Source organism: Conger conger, chromosome 19 (assembly GCF_963514075.1).
Source record: "Conger conger chromosome 19, fConCon1.1, whole genome shotgun sequence".
NCBI classification, from domain to species: domain Eukaryota; kingdom Metazoa; phylum Chordata; class Actinopteri; order Anguilliformes; family Congridae; genus Conger; species Conger conger.
This window is the reverse complement of record NC_083778.1, coordinates 2,003,085-2,022,713: the sequence shown is the minus strand read 5'-3', so window position 1 is coordinate 2,022,713 and position 19,629 is coordinate 2,003,085. Positions and strand designations below refer to the sequence as shown.

Below are 19,629 nucleotides of genomic sequence, written 5' to 3'. Positions count from 1 at the left end.
CATCTTAATGTTAGGAGCCTGCTGCCAAAGATTGATGAGATCCGAGCACTAGCTGCTTCAGCTAAAGTGGGCATTTTCTGTCTGTCAGAGACATGGCTAGATGCCAGCATCAGTGATTCTGAAATTTGTATTGACAACTACTCCCTTATCAGAAAGGACCGCAATCGGTGCGGGGGTGGTGTGTGCGCTTTTATCAGAGCCGACCTTGATTTTAATGTAAGGCAGGACCTAGATATCTGCTCAGCTGAAATTTTAATGTTTGATATCTGCCTTCCCAAAACCAAACCCATTCTGTGTGGCATATGTTATCGCCCTCCGCAGCAAAACACCTTCTACGACTTGCTTGAACAGGTCTTATTGAAATGTCAGGATTTGCTAAAAACAGAATGCATTTTGATGGGTGATTTTAACACAGATGTTGCCAACAAATCCTGTCCCACTTTCAGTGGCCTGGACAGATGTAGCAGGGTGTTTGGTTTCACTCAACTGATCTGTGAACCTACCAGAATCTGTGGTACAACTAGCAGTATTATTGACCTGATTTTAGTATCTGATGCTAAGTCCATTTCTCAGAGTGGTGTGTTAATTTAAGGGATTAGCGACCATTTCCTCACTTTTTGTTCGAGGAGAGCTCATCGCATTACTTTTAACTGTCATAAATCCATCTCAGCTAGATCCCTCAAGCGATACTCTGTGGCCAGGCTCATAGAGGAGACTCAGATGTTAGATTGGGCATCTGTGTTAGACTCGGATAACGTTAACCAGGCTTGGGGTAACTTCAAAAGGCTATTTTCCTCTGCCATTGATAGTGTAGCCCCAGCCAGAACAGTCAGAATTAAGCAGAGATCAAATCCGTGGTTCACACAGGAGATCCTTGAAGCCATTGGCGCCAGAGAAAATGCCCTCTCTCTGTTTAAAAAGTCAGGCAATCAAGTTGACCTCCTGTTGTTCAGAGGTCTTAGAAACACTGTCCAGTCTAAAGTCAGAGAAGCTAAATCAAACTATTTTTCTGATCAGATCAGAGAAAATAAAGACGATCCTCAAACTCTCTGGAAAACGCTTAAAAATCTGGGCTGCACTTCAAAACCCCTTAAAGACTCAAGTCTCTGTATCTCCTTAGACATCGATGGTGAAAAAATCACAAATAAGAACCAGATTGCCAACCATTTTAATTCCTTCTTTACCTCCATTGCTAAGAAACTAGTGGACTGTCTACCGGCAGGCCCTGCGATCTTTGGCAAGAGCCATCTCCTTGACTTCTATGCTCGTTTGGGGGCTTCTCCAAACAGCTTTTCGTTCAAACCAGTTTCAGTGGCAACAATTGTCAACCTGTTAAAGAGCCTTAAATGTGCTAAAGCCACCGGTTTAGACAATATTTCTGCCAGGTTTCTAAAAGACGCTGCAGACATTATAGCACCTTCTGTGACCCACATTGTTAATTTGTCCCTTGAGCCTGGCATTGTTCCGCTCGATATGAAGCATGCCAAAATAATACCTCTCTTTAAAAAAGGTAATAAGTCAGACCCAGGTAATTATCGACCAATCTCTATTCTCAGCGTCACTTCTAAAGTTCTTGAGAAAGTAGTCCACGAGCAGCTTTATGATTTTATAAGCGAGTCCAAACTTCTGTACACTTTTCAATCTGGTTTCAGGAAGTCCCATTCAACTGACTCCTGTCTTCTTTTCCTCACTGATTTTATTCGATCAGAGATGGATGCCGGTAAAATTTGTGGCTTGATTTTAATTGACCTTCAGAAGGCCTTTGACACAGTCGACCATAACCTGCTTTTTGACAAGCTTACGGCTCTTGGCCTGAGCTCCTTAGGCCTTAAATGGTTTGTCTCCTACCTGTCAGACAGGGACCAAAAGACTGAATGTCCCGGCCATCTTTCTAGACCACTGCCTGTGACGTGTGGGGTCCCACAAGGAAGTGTCCTAGGCCCTTTGCTGTTTTTAATATTTATAAACGATCTACATGCTGCTTGTAATTCAAATTTGTTCCTTTACGCAGACGACTCAGCCATTTTGGCTTCCGATAAGAATGTGTCCAATCTTCAGGCCACTTTATCTGCAGAATTTGATAATATCAAGTCATGGCTCACTGATAACAAGCTGTCCCTCCACATGGCCAAAACTGAGTATATTTTATTTGGCTCTAAACCCAGGTTGAGCCGTTTATCATCACCTGATATTGTCCTTGGAGGCCAGATCTTCCCTGCTAAAAACTCAGTGAGCTATCTGGGTTGTATCTTGGACAGCAGCCTGGGTGGTGAAACCATGGCTCTCAAGACCATTAGTAAGGTCAATGGTAGAACCAAATTTTTAGCCAGAAAAGCTCCTTTCCTAGATGCAGCTAGCCTGTATTTGTTGGCTAGCTCTCTAGTTTTATGCTGTTTTGACTATGCCATCAGCTCGTGGTATGGAGGCCTGTCAAAAGCCCTCAAAGACAAACTTCAAGTTTCACAAAACAAACTAATTAGGCTAGTCCTGGGTCTATCTCCTAGAGACCATATAGGGAAAGAGCACTTTAAGCAGCTTGGCTGGCTCCCCATAGATGCCAGGGCAGTCCAGTTGCAGCTTAGCATGGTCCACAACATATGTAACAACAGGGCCCCCATGTATCTTAAGGATTATCTTAAGAGATGTGGTGACACTCATGATCACCATACAAGAGCCAGTGTTGCTGATCTTTGCCTGCCCAGGTTTAAAACCAACATGGGAAAAAACTCGTTCAGGTTTAGTGGAACTGTCAACTGGAACATGCTGCCCCTCGAGATCAAAAGTGTATCCAGTGTGCACTCCTTTAAGACCAAAGTAAAGTCCTGGCTCAGAGAAAATGTCTCTTAGTAACATGGTGTTTTAGGTACTTTTTATTTTATTTTATTTATTTATTTTTAACTATAGTCTTATGTATCACTTTTAGTAATTAGTATTGTTTTAGTATTTTACCTTTGTATTTATCATTGTCTTAATATTTTAGCATTGTAACGTACTTACAGCTTTCAAAGTCTTATCTTCCTTTGTGCCTATTGTGCCTGTTCCTTGTTGTTTTGTTTGTCTGTCCTCGACCAAGGACCACAATGGAAACAAGTCTGTGACTTTGTGTTTTTATCCTTGATGAAGTTTGAGATGCATGTCCTCTGTTCCATGTATTCAACTATACATTGAATAAAATCAATCAATCAATCAATATGCGCTCATATCAAAAGCCATATTAATGTGATAACCAATGAAAACAACGTGATTGGTAGCCATAAATATGAAATATATAATATATGCTTAATATACTAAGTTTTATTAAGACACATTCACTGGTAGTTATACTGTATCCTTTTTCCAGTTTGTATGCACTTCAGAAAAAGACCACTAGAGGTCCCTCTGGAGCTGGAATGGTCCGAGAGGGGAGCAAGGGTTTCAGGTGTGGGTCCTGCGGGCCCTCGAGGAAATGGTGGAGGGAACGTGTATTTTAGAACCACACTGATTGCACAATACTAAGCACAATTGGTGCCAAACCAATCAGAGTTGACTTATCTTCATCACGTATTGAGAAATCATTGTGGCGGGAGGTAGACGGACAGCTGTGGGGCGGGAATAAGCCCGTCTGAAACTGTATAAAAGATGGTGTATAATTGAATGATGTGAGGTCACTCTGCAGAGTCACCTCGGCTTCATGGTCTGCGTGAAAAATAAAGTCTGATATTCTGGAAGATCCTGCCTCATCCTTTTTATTAAATCTCAAAGTCTAAATTCTTCAAACCGGTGCACTGCTACGGGAAGAAAATCCTAGGGGAAACACTGTACTCAGTTGTGTCCTTTATTTATTAGATATGATTTCATAATAGGTATAATAGGTTTCTAAGGGTGCAGACATTGATGCTATAATACTTCAAACATGATATCATATTATACGATGTAAAAAAACGTTTTGCTTTTGTAAAATAATTAAACCACATAGGTCATAACTCTTAAGCCTCCCACCCAAAGCTCATGCACACATTATGCAGCTTGCTGACACTCCCAGACCTATTGTCCTGCCTACTTCTACTCAGATCTCTTCACAGTAGTGACTGATGGGCCAGTTCTTACACCTAGGTCACTTCTACATCTACACTGGTTTCAGGTTTCATTTGGCGGTTTGCTTCTGCGTCAACACAAACTGAAAAGAAAGGAAAACTTGGTGCTTTTAAATATTTCCTGTCGCAGCGGGTAATCTGGTAACCAGAAAACAATGATAGTGTTAGCTTCTGCTTTTGGATTTCCTCAGAGCAATAGAGAGAGTTGTGTCAATGGAGGGTGAAAACACTAGGCGGTCATGTGGTTTATGAAGGCTTCAAATAGTTTCAAATATCATCGGTTAACATTAAATTAATGAGGAGACGTAATTTAAGCAACATTAGATTAGATTACATGCCATGTATTTTATGTATGGCGAATGGTCTTTAATTTTTTGAAATATTACAAACCTAAAGAAACAACAAACAGAGGGCTCCACAACATTTAACAGCTGGACAACAATAAACGGTGGCAAAGTAACAAAGACATCTATGTGTGTGTTATTTTAAATGAGCGATTTAACTGTTAGGGTGTGAATATGGAGTGGATGTGTTGCGTGTGTTTGCCCTGGGAAACGTGAGCTAGCAGCCGGGTGTGCACCCCCAAACTTAGTGCACTCTATGGAAATAGTGATATGAAACTGAAAATGTGATATGAAAAGGAAAAACAAACACAAACACCGTATGATTATGGCGGTTTGGTGTAGGTAGTGTCCCGCTCACAGCCAGGGACAGAGCCCTCTGCCACAAAAGAGTAAAACCACACCACCAAAGCAGTCCATAGTACCGTCATAACAGTTTCATAAAATCCTGCGGGAAAAATGTAATCCCATTCACAAAAGCCAAGATAAAGGTCACTAAAAATCGTCTGGAAATTCAAACTCCCAGAGACATTCATGGCTACTGTTGACATCACATCAGTGTAGCCCATGTCACTGGCTTTTTAGAGTGGTGACATGATTCTGTAAATGTGGAAAGTCACAGCAAAGATGTTGAAAATAACAGTAAACTGAAAGAGCCAGAGTGTTTTTTAAGATTAATTTATTAAATAAACCAAAGACCTTAGGTGCAGTAGTGGGAAATTATTGAAATAACTCACTGTAGCAACTGTAGCAACAGCAACAAGCGCTTTAACTTTTTTTTAAAACTGCTCCAAGGATAAAAGTAAAACACACTTATAGGCTGATGTATTGGATGGCTTTGAATTATCTTGGAAAGTAAGAGCATGCTGTTTGTCTTTAATTTAGCAGAACATTACATTACATCTCAGTTATTTAGCTGACAGTTGATTAGACAAAGCAGGAGCCAATCCCCGGGGATCAATGTGGGGCTAAGGGCCTTGCTCAAGGGTTCAGCAGCAGCACAGATCTTACTGCAGCTTCACTGGGGCTTGAACCACCAACCTTCTTGGTCCCAGTCAAGCACTTCAGCCACTATGCTATAGGCTGCCCCCTAAACTCAGGCTGAAGTTTTTGACTGGACTGTGATTAACTCATCTGTGACTAGCTGCTAAATCATCCCCAATTTGAAACATTACAGTGGATACTTCCGGGAATTGATGCAATATACGGGTCGGAGTGCAGGTTTAAAAGCACACATTAATTAAACAATGAGCTATCGAGTTCAGAAGCGTGGTTACCTGTAGGTCTATATAAGGCAACTATAAGGTTGACAGTTGCCGTACAAAACGGGAGAAAAATCACAGAAAGCACGAAAACAAGGAAACCACAGAGATGCCAAAAACAGGGACCACCTCCGAATCAGTGCAAGTAGGCAAGAGCACCGATTGGGACACAGCCGAGGAATGTCCAAATGCCAGCCCGACTTGCTCATCCTGCCAGCTGAGTGAATGGCTCTCGCTTGTCCCGACTGCAGAGCTTCTCTACTCTAGCTCCCCAGTGGTGAAACAACCTCCCCATTGCTATAAGAACTGCTCACTCACTGCCCATTTTCTACCACAGTCTGAAGACTCACCTCTTCACACTGTACCTTGACTCCTCTGTGGAAGTCTGCTAATCTATTGTCACTTATCTTCACCAGTCTCAGACTTTAGCGCCATGTTGTATTATCTACTTTAATCTAGGACCTTCACCTGTGTATTTGTCTCAGTACTGTAGTTCCTGACCTTATTACTTACAGACCTGGCCTATCTACCTTGCGTACTAGACTTATGTTCATTGCTTTATAACCGATCCTCTGCAAATTGGACCTTATCGGACCTGTTCTGTTGTTTGTTCTGTGACCTTGATTTGACCTTGAAGTGTCTGCTGAATAAAATGTAATGTGATGTTTGCGCAGAAATCACAGAATACGTCACTTCCGTGACAAACACACAGCCATAATTATTAATATAGAATATCATTATTTTACTATATTATTTTATATTATAGCCTACTATATACTGTAAAATAGAATGATCTTTTTCTTCTTGTGTTTATAGTTGGAAAAGAAAATGGAAAGGAAGTCTGTGCACCTCCCCATCATAGAACAAATGTGATCATTGCATTACCCATCTCAGAGGTACTATGGATCGCTTCTTCATCAACAATTCTGTGAGACCTCCTCTCCTGCCTGTAGCTTTAACTTATATTGATGCCAATTGCACATGATAGTAGTTTGTCACTACAACTGTTTTTAAAAAAAGCTGAAACGCTACTATGTAAATTTCACACATTTATTTTGAAAACGCCCCTGCATTTTGCTTTTATTGCCCCTTTAAAAAATTGCACATTTCCAACCCCGATTGAAGGGTTTGTGTTTGTACTCACCCCAGTCTCTGCAGTTTACAGTGTGGGTCCTCCAGTCCAGCAGAGAGCGCTCTCACTCCTGAATCCTGCAGCTCGTTGTCTCTCAGCTCCAGATCACTCAGCTCTGAGTGAGGAGAACGCAAGACTGAGGCCAGAACATCACAGCAGCCCTCTGTGAGATTACACCAACCCAGCCTGTGGAGAAACCACACACACAAACATTAAAATTCACTGGAGATTGTAATAATGTTCACCTTGCCAGTTCATACATATGTCATTTCCTATTTGCATATGCATCCCTGAGTGGTACATACAAAAAACAGGGAGAGGGTTGTGTAAATTACATTCATAAATTATTCTTAAATGATTTCATAAATTCATCCACCAAGGCAATTATTTAGCTTCATTAACCAAAAAAAGATAAAGGTTTGAAACCGACTGCAATGATTTAATTACCAAACATTTTCTCTATGATGATCACATATGAGACAGAATCTGATTTGCAAACATGAATTTTGCAAACACAAGAAAGTGTTCTTATGATCACTGTGGGGATCCCCCGTGATATGTTCTTCGGTCAGCAAACATATATACATTTTTAAAAAGTTCAACATTCATCATAACACATAAATGGATAAAAAATAACTGTTAATGGACTTTTTTTTTTGCTCTGGTAACCATTTATATAAGGCATAGGTCTGGTCCATTGTCTCCATTGGTCAGTTTGCGTCCAAGCCGTGCCGATATCCACGATGTTCACAAATCTTTTAATTTTACTCTGCGTTTAGATCACCGTAATCTACTTTGTAACCTAAATTAACTTCATGTTATCATCACGCCGCTAGTAGCCTCCCAAAGTAAAACAAAAAGAGTTATTTTGTTCTTTGACCATCTCAGCGATTGTCGGCAAGACCACCAAAGCCTGCTGAAGCAAATGACACATGACGACGCTATGAATTATTTAAATAACTGCACGTTATCTGAATGCGTCCAGATAAACGTTTACACAAATGACTTGTGTCAGTGTCATCAGGTGTAACGTAAAGTAGCAAATAAGCATTGTTATCTCCAAACAACTGCAGCCTTATTAACTTAGTAAACACCTAGCCACACGTTTTACAAACATGAGTTGCTGAATTTACGGTTAGGAAATCGATTAGGTATTGAAAAGTTTCCTCAGCTCTCTCCTAATTACGCCGGCTCCATTTCTCTCACCATTTTGTCTCCCCTAGAATTATGGGAATGGTAATTTTGTTCTGTGGTTTAACCAAATTAATAAGAACACAATTCATGATTAACGCGACAAGGCTCTCAAGTTTCATGAAAAACTCAGAGTGAGATCGCAAATCAGGGCTGGAGCAAATAGACACTGTGTATGTTTTGGTCGCAGAGGCCCCTCGGCCGAATCCACTTCTCCCAATTATAATTGAGTTTATAATTGAGTTTATATAAACTATAATTTAGTTTATAATTGACCAGCACAAATAAAACAAATAGAACGGAAAATGACAGGCCAAACCAATAAGACAAACTCAGCTGAATAAAATAAATTGATTTAGTTACACATGTAAGAAAAAAATGTAATAGTTCGGGAGAGGTGATCTTTGTGAGCATTTGTGCGAGGGTGTGACTGAGTGTGTATGTGCGTGCGTGACTGACTGTGTGTGTGTGTGTGTGGTAGGGATGAACCGATATGAAATTTTACGGTACGATACGATATCTTCAAAATATCACGATATTGCCCAGTGGCGTAACGCAAAATATCGGGGGGCCCCTGCAAGGTTTAGGCAGGGGGCAGATTGGTGCAGTGTCAAGTAAATTGAATTTTAATAAATAAATTAATAAAATACTTCGTGTTTTTCTTGTAAAATTGTCTGGTAGACTGTAAACCCCTATCAGTAAACATTTAAATTCGAAATAACATCAATTATCTCTCATTTTCGCAGGGGCATCTTTTCATTGGCTGCACAAGCAAAACATAAGGAACTGCATTTAAACTTTCATATTCGCGCATATTTAAGCAATGTTCCCAAACATAGGCTAATAGCAGCTAGTAGCTAACGTTAAGTTTGCATACAATTCTTCGACATGGAAGGTTAAAAACCTCCTGCGGGACTTTGTATTGCAGCCAAACACTACAATTCATAGAAAAAAATGACGTGACAAATGAAATATGTCGAAGTTCTCAACTGAAACAATATTTTACTATTTAAAACGTACTAACTTACTGGAGCGTTGTTCACAGTATACCTACCCATCAGAGCACACCGCCTTTCTGAGCGTGCAGGTGCAGAGTGGGACAAACGCGGCAGATCCTCACAGTAACCCCGCCTACCGGCCAGACGGGTAAAGATCACCAAAAAATGTCAAAAGATCCTCAAGTGTCCAAACGTGGCTCCAAATACAACGAGACTGCTTTTAAAATCATGTTTATTTCCGTGTAGTGGGTTTTATCCCTTCTCGGCCGACTCACCGTGAGAAAAGACAGGTGCCACACCTGTCTTTTCTCACGTGTGAGCGTGTGAACTGGTTCAAATGCGTGTGTCTCAGGGTCAATGGGTGAGACTTGATAGTGATCTGTGAGGTTTGCACAGATCACTATTGTAGGCTGTGCTACAAGGAAGCATATGCGCGCCAAAATGAAAATGCAAATCGAGAATTACATCCCGTTTTGATCCCATGTACTTTAACCCTTGTGCGAATATTTATTGAACAGAAAAAACCTGATGTGTATGCTGGAAAATGCCCATTTTCCCCTGGTTCATGCCCACACCTTCTCATATCCTGGAGCTCCAACTGCATCTCACCGTCCCTCAAACTGCTCACTATACTTTCCCTCATTTGAACCCGGTTCAACCCAATTCAATTTCTCCAATTTACAAAATATCTGTCTTATCCATCCTACCTTTAGACCTTGCTGGCCAGCAGAGGATAGGCTCCCCCTCAAAAGCCGGGTTTCTCCTGAGCCTCTGTTAGAGGATTTTAGTCCCCAATGGGGAGTTTTTACCTCATGTGCTTGCTATTTGGGGTCTAGCCCTAGTTTTTGGCCTTTTGTTACTTTTTGCCCTTTTGTTACAAGATACATCTTTTGCTTTTTTCCTTTTGGTTTTCTGTGACAAACTTCCCACAGCATTGCAAGCTAACACAGCTTGAGGGGCCCTTGTGCTGACTCATCTTAGCTCTGAGAGGAGCATTCTCCTTCACATACTGGACATTATTAGTTAAAGAAAACGACCCTCTTGTTATAAAAGTATTGACACCCATATGTTTCAGTGTCTGAACTTACATCCAAGGCTTCCCCTGGTTGAAATTTTAGTCCAAAATGCTGTTGCTACACACAGCCACAAACCCACATCATGTTCAAATGGCCTCGAGCTGACTGGATGAAGGGCTTCTTCCGGTAGCCGAATGTCGTTCACATAGTCACCATGTCAGCCGGAGTCCATCTTACCAACAGTGTATTGGTGTATGACAGTTCTCGGGGTTTGCTGGTGCCCCCTCCTGGTCTCATCCATGCTTGTATGGATGGCTGGGAGGGCTTCCAGAACAGAGACATACCACCAAACATATTGTGTCTAAGATTGATAATGAAGATTCTAACTTTGACACCAGTGGTCCTGACTGAACTAGTATTTTATCTACCTGGTTACTGTAATCACATCAAATGGATTGTTGTGGTGTAAGTGTTTTGTAATGTAGTTTAATGTCGTCCCTGTTCAGGGACAGCAGATGAAAATGAGCAACAGAGCAAACTCTGGCTCATCAGTTGTGATGGGCATGGTCCCTGTTAAATGAAATAAGAAAGTAAGTAAAGTAAGGTTGCGGACCGCTGTAGCCCTGGTCCTCCCCGGTTCATGACCAAACCTCGACACATCGTGGAGCTCAAGTTGCATCACCCTGCCTCTCTAAACCAGCTCACTGTACTTTCCCTCATTTTACACTTTCTACTTTCAGCTAGATTATTACCTCTACTGTGACCTGTTCAGCCCATTTGACTGGCTGTGATAGATTTCATATCACATTTCTGTTATATCCATTCTACCCTTACTTTACACCTTGCCAGCCAGCGGAGGATGGGCTCCCCCTCTATAGCCAGGTTCCTCCCGAGATTTCCCATTGGGGAGTTTTTTCTCACCACTTTTTGACGGTGAAAAGCATCTTAGTGACTGTCTTCTATTAAAAGCGCTATACAAATAAAATGAGAAATGTAACCTGTGTGATGGCTTGGCCATGGATGACAACTGGCCTGTGCTCGCCCACTGATGTAGGGTCAAACACCATCTCCTCCCTCTACTTCACATTTAAAATCAGATGGTTTGAGTCACACCATTGAACAAACCTGTCTATCGCAGAATGCTACAAGGCTACTGCCCCTGTGCATTAGGCACAGTTCCCAGGTTGTCTGCTGGTGCTCATCTGTATTTAGTGTGAAAAAAACCGGGGAGTGAACACAACCCTGAGGGGCCCCTGTGCTGACTGATCTTGGCTCTGAGAGCAGCATTCTCCTTCACATACTGGACATTATTAGTCAGGGCACCATGCTGTTGTTACCTCCTCTGAACATGTCCTTAAAAGAGCCCTTGCAGTTATCTGGCCCTTTGGCTTTTTTATCAGGGTCAATCACCAACCACCAACTGCAGCACCTCTTTACAGTCCTGTTCTGTAGGTGGGAATGAGCTCTTTACAGTCAGTAGACAAGTCCTGTTCTGTAGGTGGGAATGAGCTCTTTACAGTCAGCACAAAAGTCCTGTTCTGTAGGTGGGAATGAGGTGTACTGTATTGTGAGGAGTACAGCTCCCCTTCATCAGAGAGTGGGGTAAAATTAAGGATTTGATAACAGTTCATTGCAGGTAGTGAATAGTGGAGATGGATGAAGACTGTAATGTGTGACAGACCTGAAACATTTTACTATGCAGGTGGTCAGTCTTTTACCACATCAATCAGACATCCAGCATCCAGTCATCACCTGTGCCCTGATACTACAGACCCCACTGAAACCTTACATTCTGGTCAGGAACCACAAACCTGGCAACCCTAAGACTCATCAGGTTTTATCCTGCTTTTCTTTGCTGTGATAGAGGAGTAAGAAGAGAGGGATGAGACTAATGTGGACAAAAAAGAATGCCAATGGACAGAGTAGTAAACTAAGAGAGAAAGAGCTTTTCATCATTTCACTGTATAGAGCCATAATCACTAATTCTATTTTGTTAAGGTCACACAGAACACTACTCACCCCAGTCTCTGTAGTTTACAGTTTGGACTCATCAGTCCAGCACAGAGCAGCTTCACTCCTGAATCTCCCAGGTTATTGTAGCTGAGGTCCAGTCTCAGTAGTTTACAGTTTGGACTCATCAGTCCAGCACAGAGCAGTTTCACTCCTGCATCTCCCAGGTTATTGCTGCTGAGGTCCAGCTCTCTCAGGGGTGAGTTTGATGACTGGAGAGCTGAGGCCACAATTTCACATGACTCCTCACTTAGGTTACAACTGTGCAGTCTGTAAAGAAGAATGAATACATGATAGAATAAAAAGGTTAGGTAGGATGTAAATGATAACATCTTTCAGAGTGGACAGTGAGTTAGTTTGCAATGCTGTGGGACATTTGGCACAGTTAATGATAAGATGTAAAATATAACACACATCTGTCACAGTGGCCCGTGGGTTTGGTTTTGGTTTTCTGTGACAAACTTCCCACAGCATTGCAAGCTAACACAGCTAAAGGCAGACTGACATACCTACGACATGCTCATATCCTGTGGGCTCCCTACATAAACATGCACAACAATAATGTAGACACAAAACAAATTAAAATAAAGAATAATAATAAATAAAAAAAACTGGTTTCACAATTCTTGGCACCCCTGCGTTAATTTTGTGCTGTAGCTGTACCCAAGTACAAGTGATTCCTTTTGTCTTTGCGTGTCTTTAGTTGTGAGGCGTGGCAGAACTTTAAAATATATCAGATACATTCAGCTACCTGCTGATTCTGTAACTGTTTGATGTTCCACATCACCGATGTCTTTGACTGTTTTTTTTTTTCTCTGCCCTTAACAATGTTTTTAATGGCTTTCTTCACTTCAATTGGCACAATTCTGGTCCTAACAGAAAAAAAGCCAATAACAGAATCCATGCCACTCAAAAGGCAAGAATCAAGACTAGATACTGAAAGCTCTCACCCCTTCAGTTTTTATAGATGTGTTTTTCTACACTCAATATGCCATAATGACAAAGTGAAAACACGTTTAATAATCTTCATGATTTAGGGGCCGTGGTGGGGCAACGTGTGGTTGCAGTTCGCTGCAGTTGCACACCGGGGATGGGGGTTCGATTCCTGGTCCTGCCAAAAAGCCAAGTTTGGCTGGCCCTCATGGAGCAGCATAATTGGCTCACTGCTCCAGAGGGAGGGACTTGGCAGGGTCAGCGGATCACCGCATACAACAGCACCCCGGGTGCCTCGGAATCACGGTCACGAGCATGAGACGAGACCACTTGAAGAAGGCGTGAGGGACGAGGTGTGAGCGGTGTCTCTAATGCTGGCTCTAATCGAATCAGTCGGGGCACAACTGCCTACCAAATTGGGAGAAAAAGGGAAAAAATCTTAAAATAAATGGAATTAAAAAAAAAAAAAAAATCTTCATGATTATACAGAGAATCTTTCATCAATAAGCTAAACTATTGAAGTTGTCTTGTTCCCTACAGTGCTACAACTCAGTTGTGATAACATCAGTTTGTATGTTGTACCAAACTGTAACATCACTTTAAGGAATCTTCTGCTGCTGTGTTGGCTACCTGTGACGTGCTCCAGTCCACTCTCTCCTCCTCTGACCATTCGCTCATTTGTGCCTCCTCCTCACCTATTCCTCCATTTATTTACACATCCTCACCACTTCTCACTTCTATCTTTCTGTTTCTTACTGCTCTTCATTGGCAGTTGTGCTCTCTCTTCTATTTCTGTCTGCCTCCATCTCTCTCAACTTACTTTTAACAAACTCATCTGGAGACATATTCACTTTTAAACATTTTCTTGACTGAGTTAGTTATAAATTAGCTGGCTAACTTGCTACATCTCATTTTAGATCTATCCTATACCATTTTAATAAACTAATTAATTCATTCATTCATTCATTATCTTAACCTGCTTATCCTGAACAGGGTCGCAGGGGGGCTGGAGCCTATCCCAGCATACATTGGGTGAAAGGCAGGAATACACCCTGGACAGGTTGCCAGTCCATCGCAGGGCACACACACCATTCACTCACACACTCATACCTACAGGCAATTTAGACTCTCCAATCAGCCTAACCTGCATGTCTTTGGACTGTGGGAGGAAACCGGAGTACCCGGAGGAAACCCACGCAGACACGGGGAGAACATGCAAACTCCACACAGAGAGGCCCCTGCCGACGGGGATTCAAACCCAGGACCTCCTTGCTGTGAGGCGGCAGTGCTACCCACTGCACCATACATGTGACAGGTGGGACATTAGGACATCAGTCTTCCCTCAGTCACCTGGTTTACCGAGACAAAGGGGATACGTCACTTTTCCTGTGCTATTGTTACCTGCCTTGTGGTTGTGCAGAAGGGAAGCCAAGCAGCACGGAAATCAAATTGCGCAAGTATCTTTTTCTTGCGGGTATTAAGAATTGTAAATTTGTGCACTCTGGATACTTTTCGTCAAGTAAGTCTCTGTGTCAGATTCATAAGTAAAACTAGAACATGGAAGGCTTACAGTTCGACAGCGTTGTTCATAGTTTCCCATGTTTTATGTTTCAAGCGCAGCATTGAGTGGATGGCGATTCGATGCAGGCGGAGAGAATTGTCGGGTGGCAAATATTGAAACGGGGTAAGCGGTTTGTTCCGTCCCATTCTAGGTGAACATAAGCTTGCCATGTGGTTTGGGTTTGTGTGTCAAAAATGAGGTTCTGATTTCTTCTTTATTTTCTTAAAGAATTATTGGGGTTGGGGTTTGCGTGGCAGCGGGAAAGTAGTGTAATTAAATCTAACTTTTAAGATTTAAATCTTAAATCTTATTCTTTCGGTGTTTTGTGTGTTCTCCTGCCCCTGACTATGTAAGAGGTGGGGCGCCTTCAGTCACTGTTTTTCCCTGATTTATAATTTGAGTATTTTATTATCCTCTGATTTAGTAACGTGCCTCATCACCGCTTAAGATGTATATTCAGGAGCGTGTAATAGCTGCAGGTCCACCAGGGGGAGGCGCATTATGAAAGAGGGGAGCAGGTAACCTGAATCGTGGGCCTCCTGAATGGTTTATGAACTCCGACTTGTTGCTGTGTTTTTATTGTATGTGTCTTTTCAATTCATGCAAACCTACTTTGGGCTGGTCCCTTGGGCAGAGTGCATTACCTAATTTGGGCAGATAGTATCTCTGTGTGATATCACTACAATTTGCAGTGCAACACTGATTTAATTGGTTGATGGTGTATTTTGTTTATTTGCCTGTTTATTGTTACTTTACTATTCATTCACTACCTCTACCTGAAATTTACACAGTGTGATCTTTGAGAGTGCAGACTGCTCTGCATAGTGTTTCTGCTTCGTCATTAGTAACTGTGCTGACCCAATTCTGTACATTGTAACCGTGGGACAAGTGTCCACCTCTCAGCTCCTATGAGCCATTGCCCAGTCCAACCAATGTGTTTTTATTATTATTCATGAATTGTATAAATCAATTTTCATCTGATTAATCTGATTCATTTGATTGAATAGCACTTGTGCAGGGCTCATCGGTGATTCTTTTAGTAGGGTTCTCTCACCCCTTATTGTGAGAGTGGCGTAAAAAACCTCAATTACTTTAACTGTAGCTGGCGCTCGAGCTACTGCAGGCCAAATACAGAATATGCCGATGTTCCAGTAAGGAAAAAAGGAGAGGGTTTCATGAGTCAACTGATGAGCCCAGGTCAAATCCTCAGGCCCGTTTCAAAGTACAGACATACTTCCAGGTTCTTGACGCGTTTATAACACACACAAAGATGAGATTTGCTGATGTGAGGGAAATGGCATCAAAATATCAAGCCCTTAACCCCAAGTAGTTCTTCGCCTGAGATTCAATACAATATATAAACGAGCTAGCAGCTTATTCTGGTGATGATGTCTGTGCGTCAGATGTGCATGATGAATACTGTTCCTTTCGGGACAAATACCAAATGCCAATAATGTAATGTAATGAAATGTAATTTACGAGTTTCAGCACACCTCGCACCCTCCGGTCGAGCAGTGGGTATAGCTAGCGGGCGACCTCTGCTGGTCACTCAAGGTAGCCAGACCCAGTTTTTGGCTGAGCTTCTTCACAGCCAAGTGTTTATATTGTAAGAATTATAAGAAACTAAAACATAACTTAAAGAATAATGGCTAAAATATATCACTACTACCATAGGCTACATATCACACCAACCAGTTCACGTTATCTTAATCTGAAGTTACAGCTCACCAATAGCCTATGTGTTTACATTTACGTTCAAATTGATCAGTTCCCAGCTTCCGAGAGGAGCTTAGCAGAGCATTGCTGTCTCTTCACACGGACTGGGAAGAGAGTCCCACATGGATGACTGACTATAAAAACATAATAGTTTAATTTGTACAGTCATATTAGAGTTATTGTTCAATATCATTAAAGTGAAACATGTATCTTTTATGTAACACTTTGTAAAATACTTTATTTATTCAAGTAAAAAGTTATCATTACCATATGCTCTTTCTTTCCCAACAAATTTCTGGTTAATGGCACAACAAGATTAAATGTGATGTTGGTATATTTGAATGTAAACTTAACCAAGTGCATAAGAATAAAGGCATGTATTAGGGATTAATTAATCATATTAAAATGCACCAGAAGCGTCCAAATTGCGTCAGAAAAAAGAGGCCAGCGGACATCATCTGAATGATGATTTTAAATCTTTGAGCTACTCTCATTGACTTAATAATTACAAATGTTCCTCACAAATTTTCTGATATTGGTGTTTTCTGCAATGACCTAAGTGACCACTGTGCTGTTGCTGCTGTTAGAAATACTCAGATCCCAAATTCGAGAAGGGTTTTTTTTTTTTTTTTACCTGATTTCTTTCTTTTTAATTGGAGCAGGATAGAACTAATCCCTGGTGTTGAAACAGCCTGGAAATTATTTTATGATGGGTTCATTTCAATCATAAATAGACACGCCCCTTTCTGCAGGAATTTCAATCAAATCCCCCCTAAGTCTCCTTTCACTGAGATTAAGCATCTTAAGTCTTTCTTAAGAACTTTTATCTTTGATACATTGTTTTCCAGCACCTCTATATCTTTCTTATAGTGAAGTCCCAGAACTGCACACAGTAATCAAAGTGTTTTCTAACAAGGGCATCGTAAGGCGAGTATAACTTCCTTTTTATTTATACTCAATACTCTTGGCTATGTATCCCAGCATCCTTTTGGCCAGCATCACTGCTACCGCACATTCACTAGAACCTGAAATGCTTTGATCAACTATTACCCACAAGTCTTTTTCAACTTGAGCACCTTCCAATTCCGTACCAGCCATAAAGTAATCCTGCCTTATGTTTTTATTTCCTACATGTAATAGAACTTCATTTAGTTACATTGTATTTAATTTGCCAGGTTTCCCCCCACTGTCTTGTGTGTCTTGTGTGTGATATGTGTGTGTCTTGTGTGTCTTGTGTGTGATATGTGTGTGTCTTGTGTGTCTTGTGTGTGATATGTGTGTGTCTTGTGTGTCTTGTGTGTGATATGTGTGTGTCTTGTGTGTCTTGTGTGTGAGATGCTTTTTACCAGAGCCAGAACAATGGCAGTGGTGGAACACAAGCCAGCCGGGCTCACAACCTATATATTGAGGAATCCATTAATACTAAAACAGCCACCAGAGCCCACACACCCTAAAGCACACAATCCCTCAAACACAAGATTAAAAACTCACCCAAAACAGCCACTAGAGAGCCCACACACCCTAAAGCACACAATCCCTCAAACACAAGATTAAAAACTCACCCAAAACAGCCACTAGAGAGCCCACACACCCTAAAGCACACAATCCCTCAAACACAAGATAAAAACTCACCCAAAACAGCCACCAGAGAGCCCACACACCCTAAAGCACACAATCACTCAAAAACACAAGATTTGTGAATAACAATAACAAAGATTTTTAGAAGATTAAAAAGGGGTAAGCAGCAAAACTACATATACACAGAAGTCTTGCACAGTACTGCGTGGAACAACCTCCCTGCTGATTGTCTTATAGAACTGCAGGACAGCGTTGGCCATCTCAGCGTGATGCAGTTTGCCCCTGCTCTTGCCCCTGCTCCTGCTCCTGCCCCTGGCACTGCCCACACCGACACACAGCCCCTCACACCCTCACAGACTGAGCCCAGCCAGGAGAACAAGACACCTGCCCCTCAAACACAGAGAGCCCACACACCCTAAAGCACACAATCCCTCAAACAAACAGATCGCACAAAAAGACACAGAGGTGGCCATTTTAATAGACTCCAACGGAGCTTATAAACGAGGAGCAGCTTTTTCCTGGCCAAAAAGTACCAAAGATTTGGTGTCCCAGGACCAAGGATGCACTTCAGATTCTGTCCGAGCCTGATTTCAGCTCCTCCAAACACATCATCATCCACACAGGCACAAATGACCTGAGGGAAGAGCAGGAGAGGGTGGGGGCTCTGCTCAGGAGAGTGGCAGAGAGGGCCTCAGAGAGCTTCCCCAACTCCAAAATCACCATCTCAGCCCTCCTGCCCCGCAGGGACTTCCACCTCCTCACTATACATCTCCAGAGGCTGCGCTCTGCTACCCAACATGCACCTGGCTCATCACCCCACCATCGGACCCTGGGACCTGCATGACCAGGTGCACCTCTTCAAGTCAGCAGTCGGGGAGTTCACCAAGACGCTGAAAGACGTGGCACTCAGCAGACGCTCTGGCAACAAAAGAAGAGTCTCCAGCACCGCCCAGCAGAGCCCTCCTGCACCGCCCAGGACCCCCCTCACCACCCAGCCCACCTCAGACACATCGCACCCACAAAGGACCGGGATACCAACCTCACCCAGCCCACCTGAATGCACCACCCCAACCAAGCACACTACCCCCACCAGCCCAACCAAGCACACTGCCCCCACCAGCCCAACCAAGCACACTACCCCCACCAGCCCAACCAAGCACACTACCCCCACCAGCCCAACCAAGCACACTACCCCCACCACCCCAACCAAGCACACTACCCCCACCAGCCCAACCAAGCACACTACCCCCACCAGCCCAACCAAGCACACTGCCCCCACCACCCCAACCAAGCACACTACCCCCACCAGCCCAACCAAGCACACTGCCCCCACCAGCCCAACCAAGCACACTACCCCCACCAGCCCAACCAAGCACACTGCCCCCACCAGCCCAACCAAGCACACTACCCCCACCAGCCCAACCAAGCACACTGCCCCCACCACCCCAACCAAGCACACTACCACCACCACCCCAACCAAGCACACTGCCCCCACCAGCCCAACCAAGCACACTGCCCCCACCAGCCCAACCAAGCACACTGCCCCCACCACCCCAACCAAGCACACTGCCTCTCACAGACCCACCAGCCCAGCCCAGCCCCGACTCACCCCCCCAGGACCCCGCCCAACAACACAGCCCACACGGCTACGCTGAAGCCCTGCGAGGCCCAAATGACTCTGAGTACATGGGTGAGATCAAACAGCTGCTCATGTACATTTGTACAAAGCTACTGTCAGTGCTCATCTACAAGCACTTGATTTGGTTGAGTGGTTCGCCCTGGTTTTCTAAGGGTCGTTTTATTTTCTACAGCCGTTTT

At 42.9% G+C, this 19,629-nt stretch overlaps 1 protein-coding gene across 1 annotated transcript in view; it reads right to left on the bottom strand.

Annotated features, from left to right (window-relative positions):
- Positions 1-19,629, bottom strand: part of LOC133119278 (NACHT, LRR and PYD domains-containing protein 12-like) — a 132,840-nt gene that overhangs the window by 22,018 nt on the left and 91,193 nt on the right. The window contains exon 5 of the mRNA XM_061229805.1: positions 6,821-6,994. Within this exon, the coding sequence (XP_061085789.1) occupies positions 6,821-6,994 (174 nt within the window). The remainder of the gene's footprint in view (positions 1-6,820; positions 6,995-19,629) is intronic.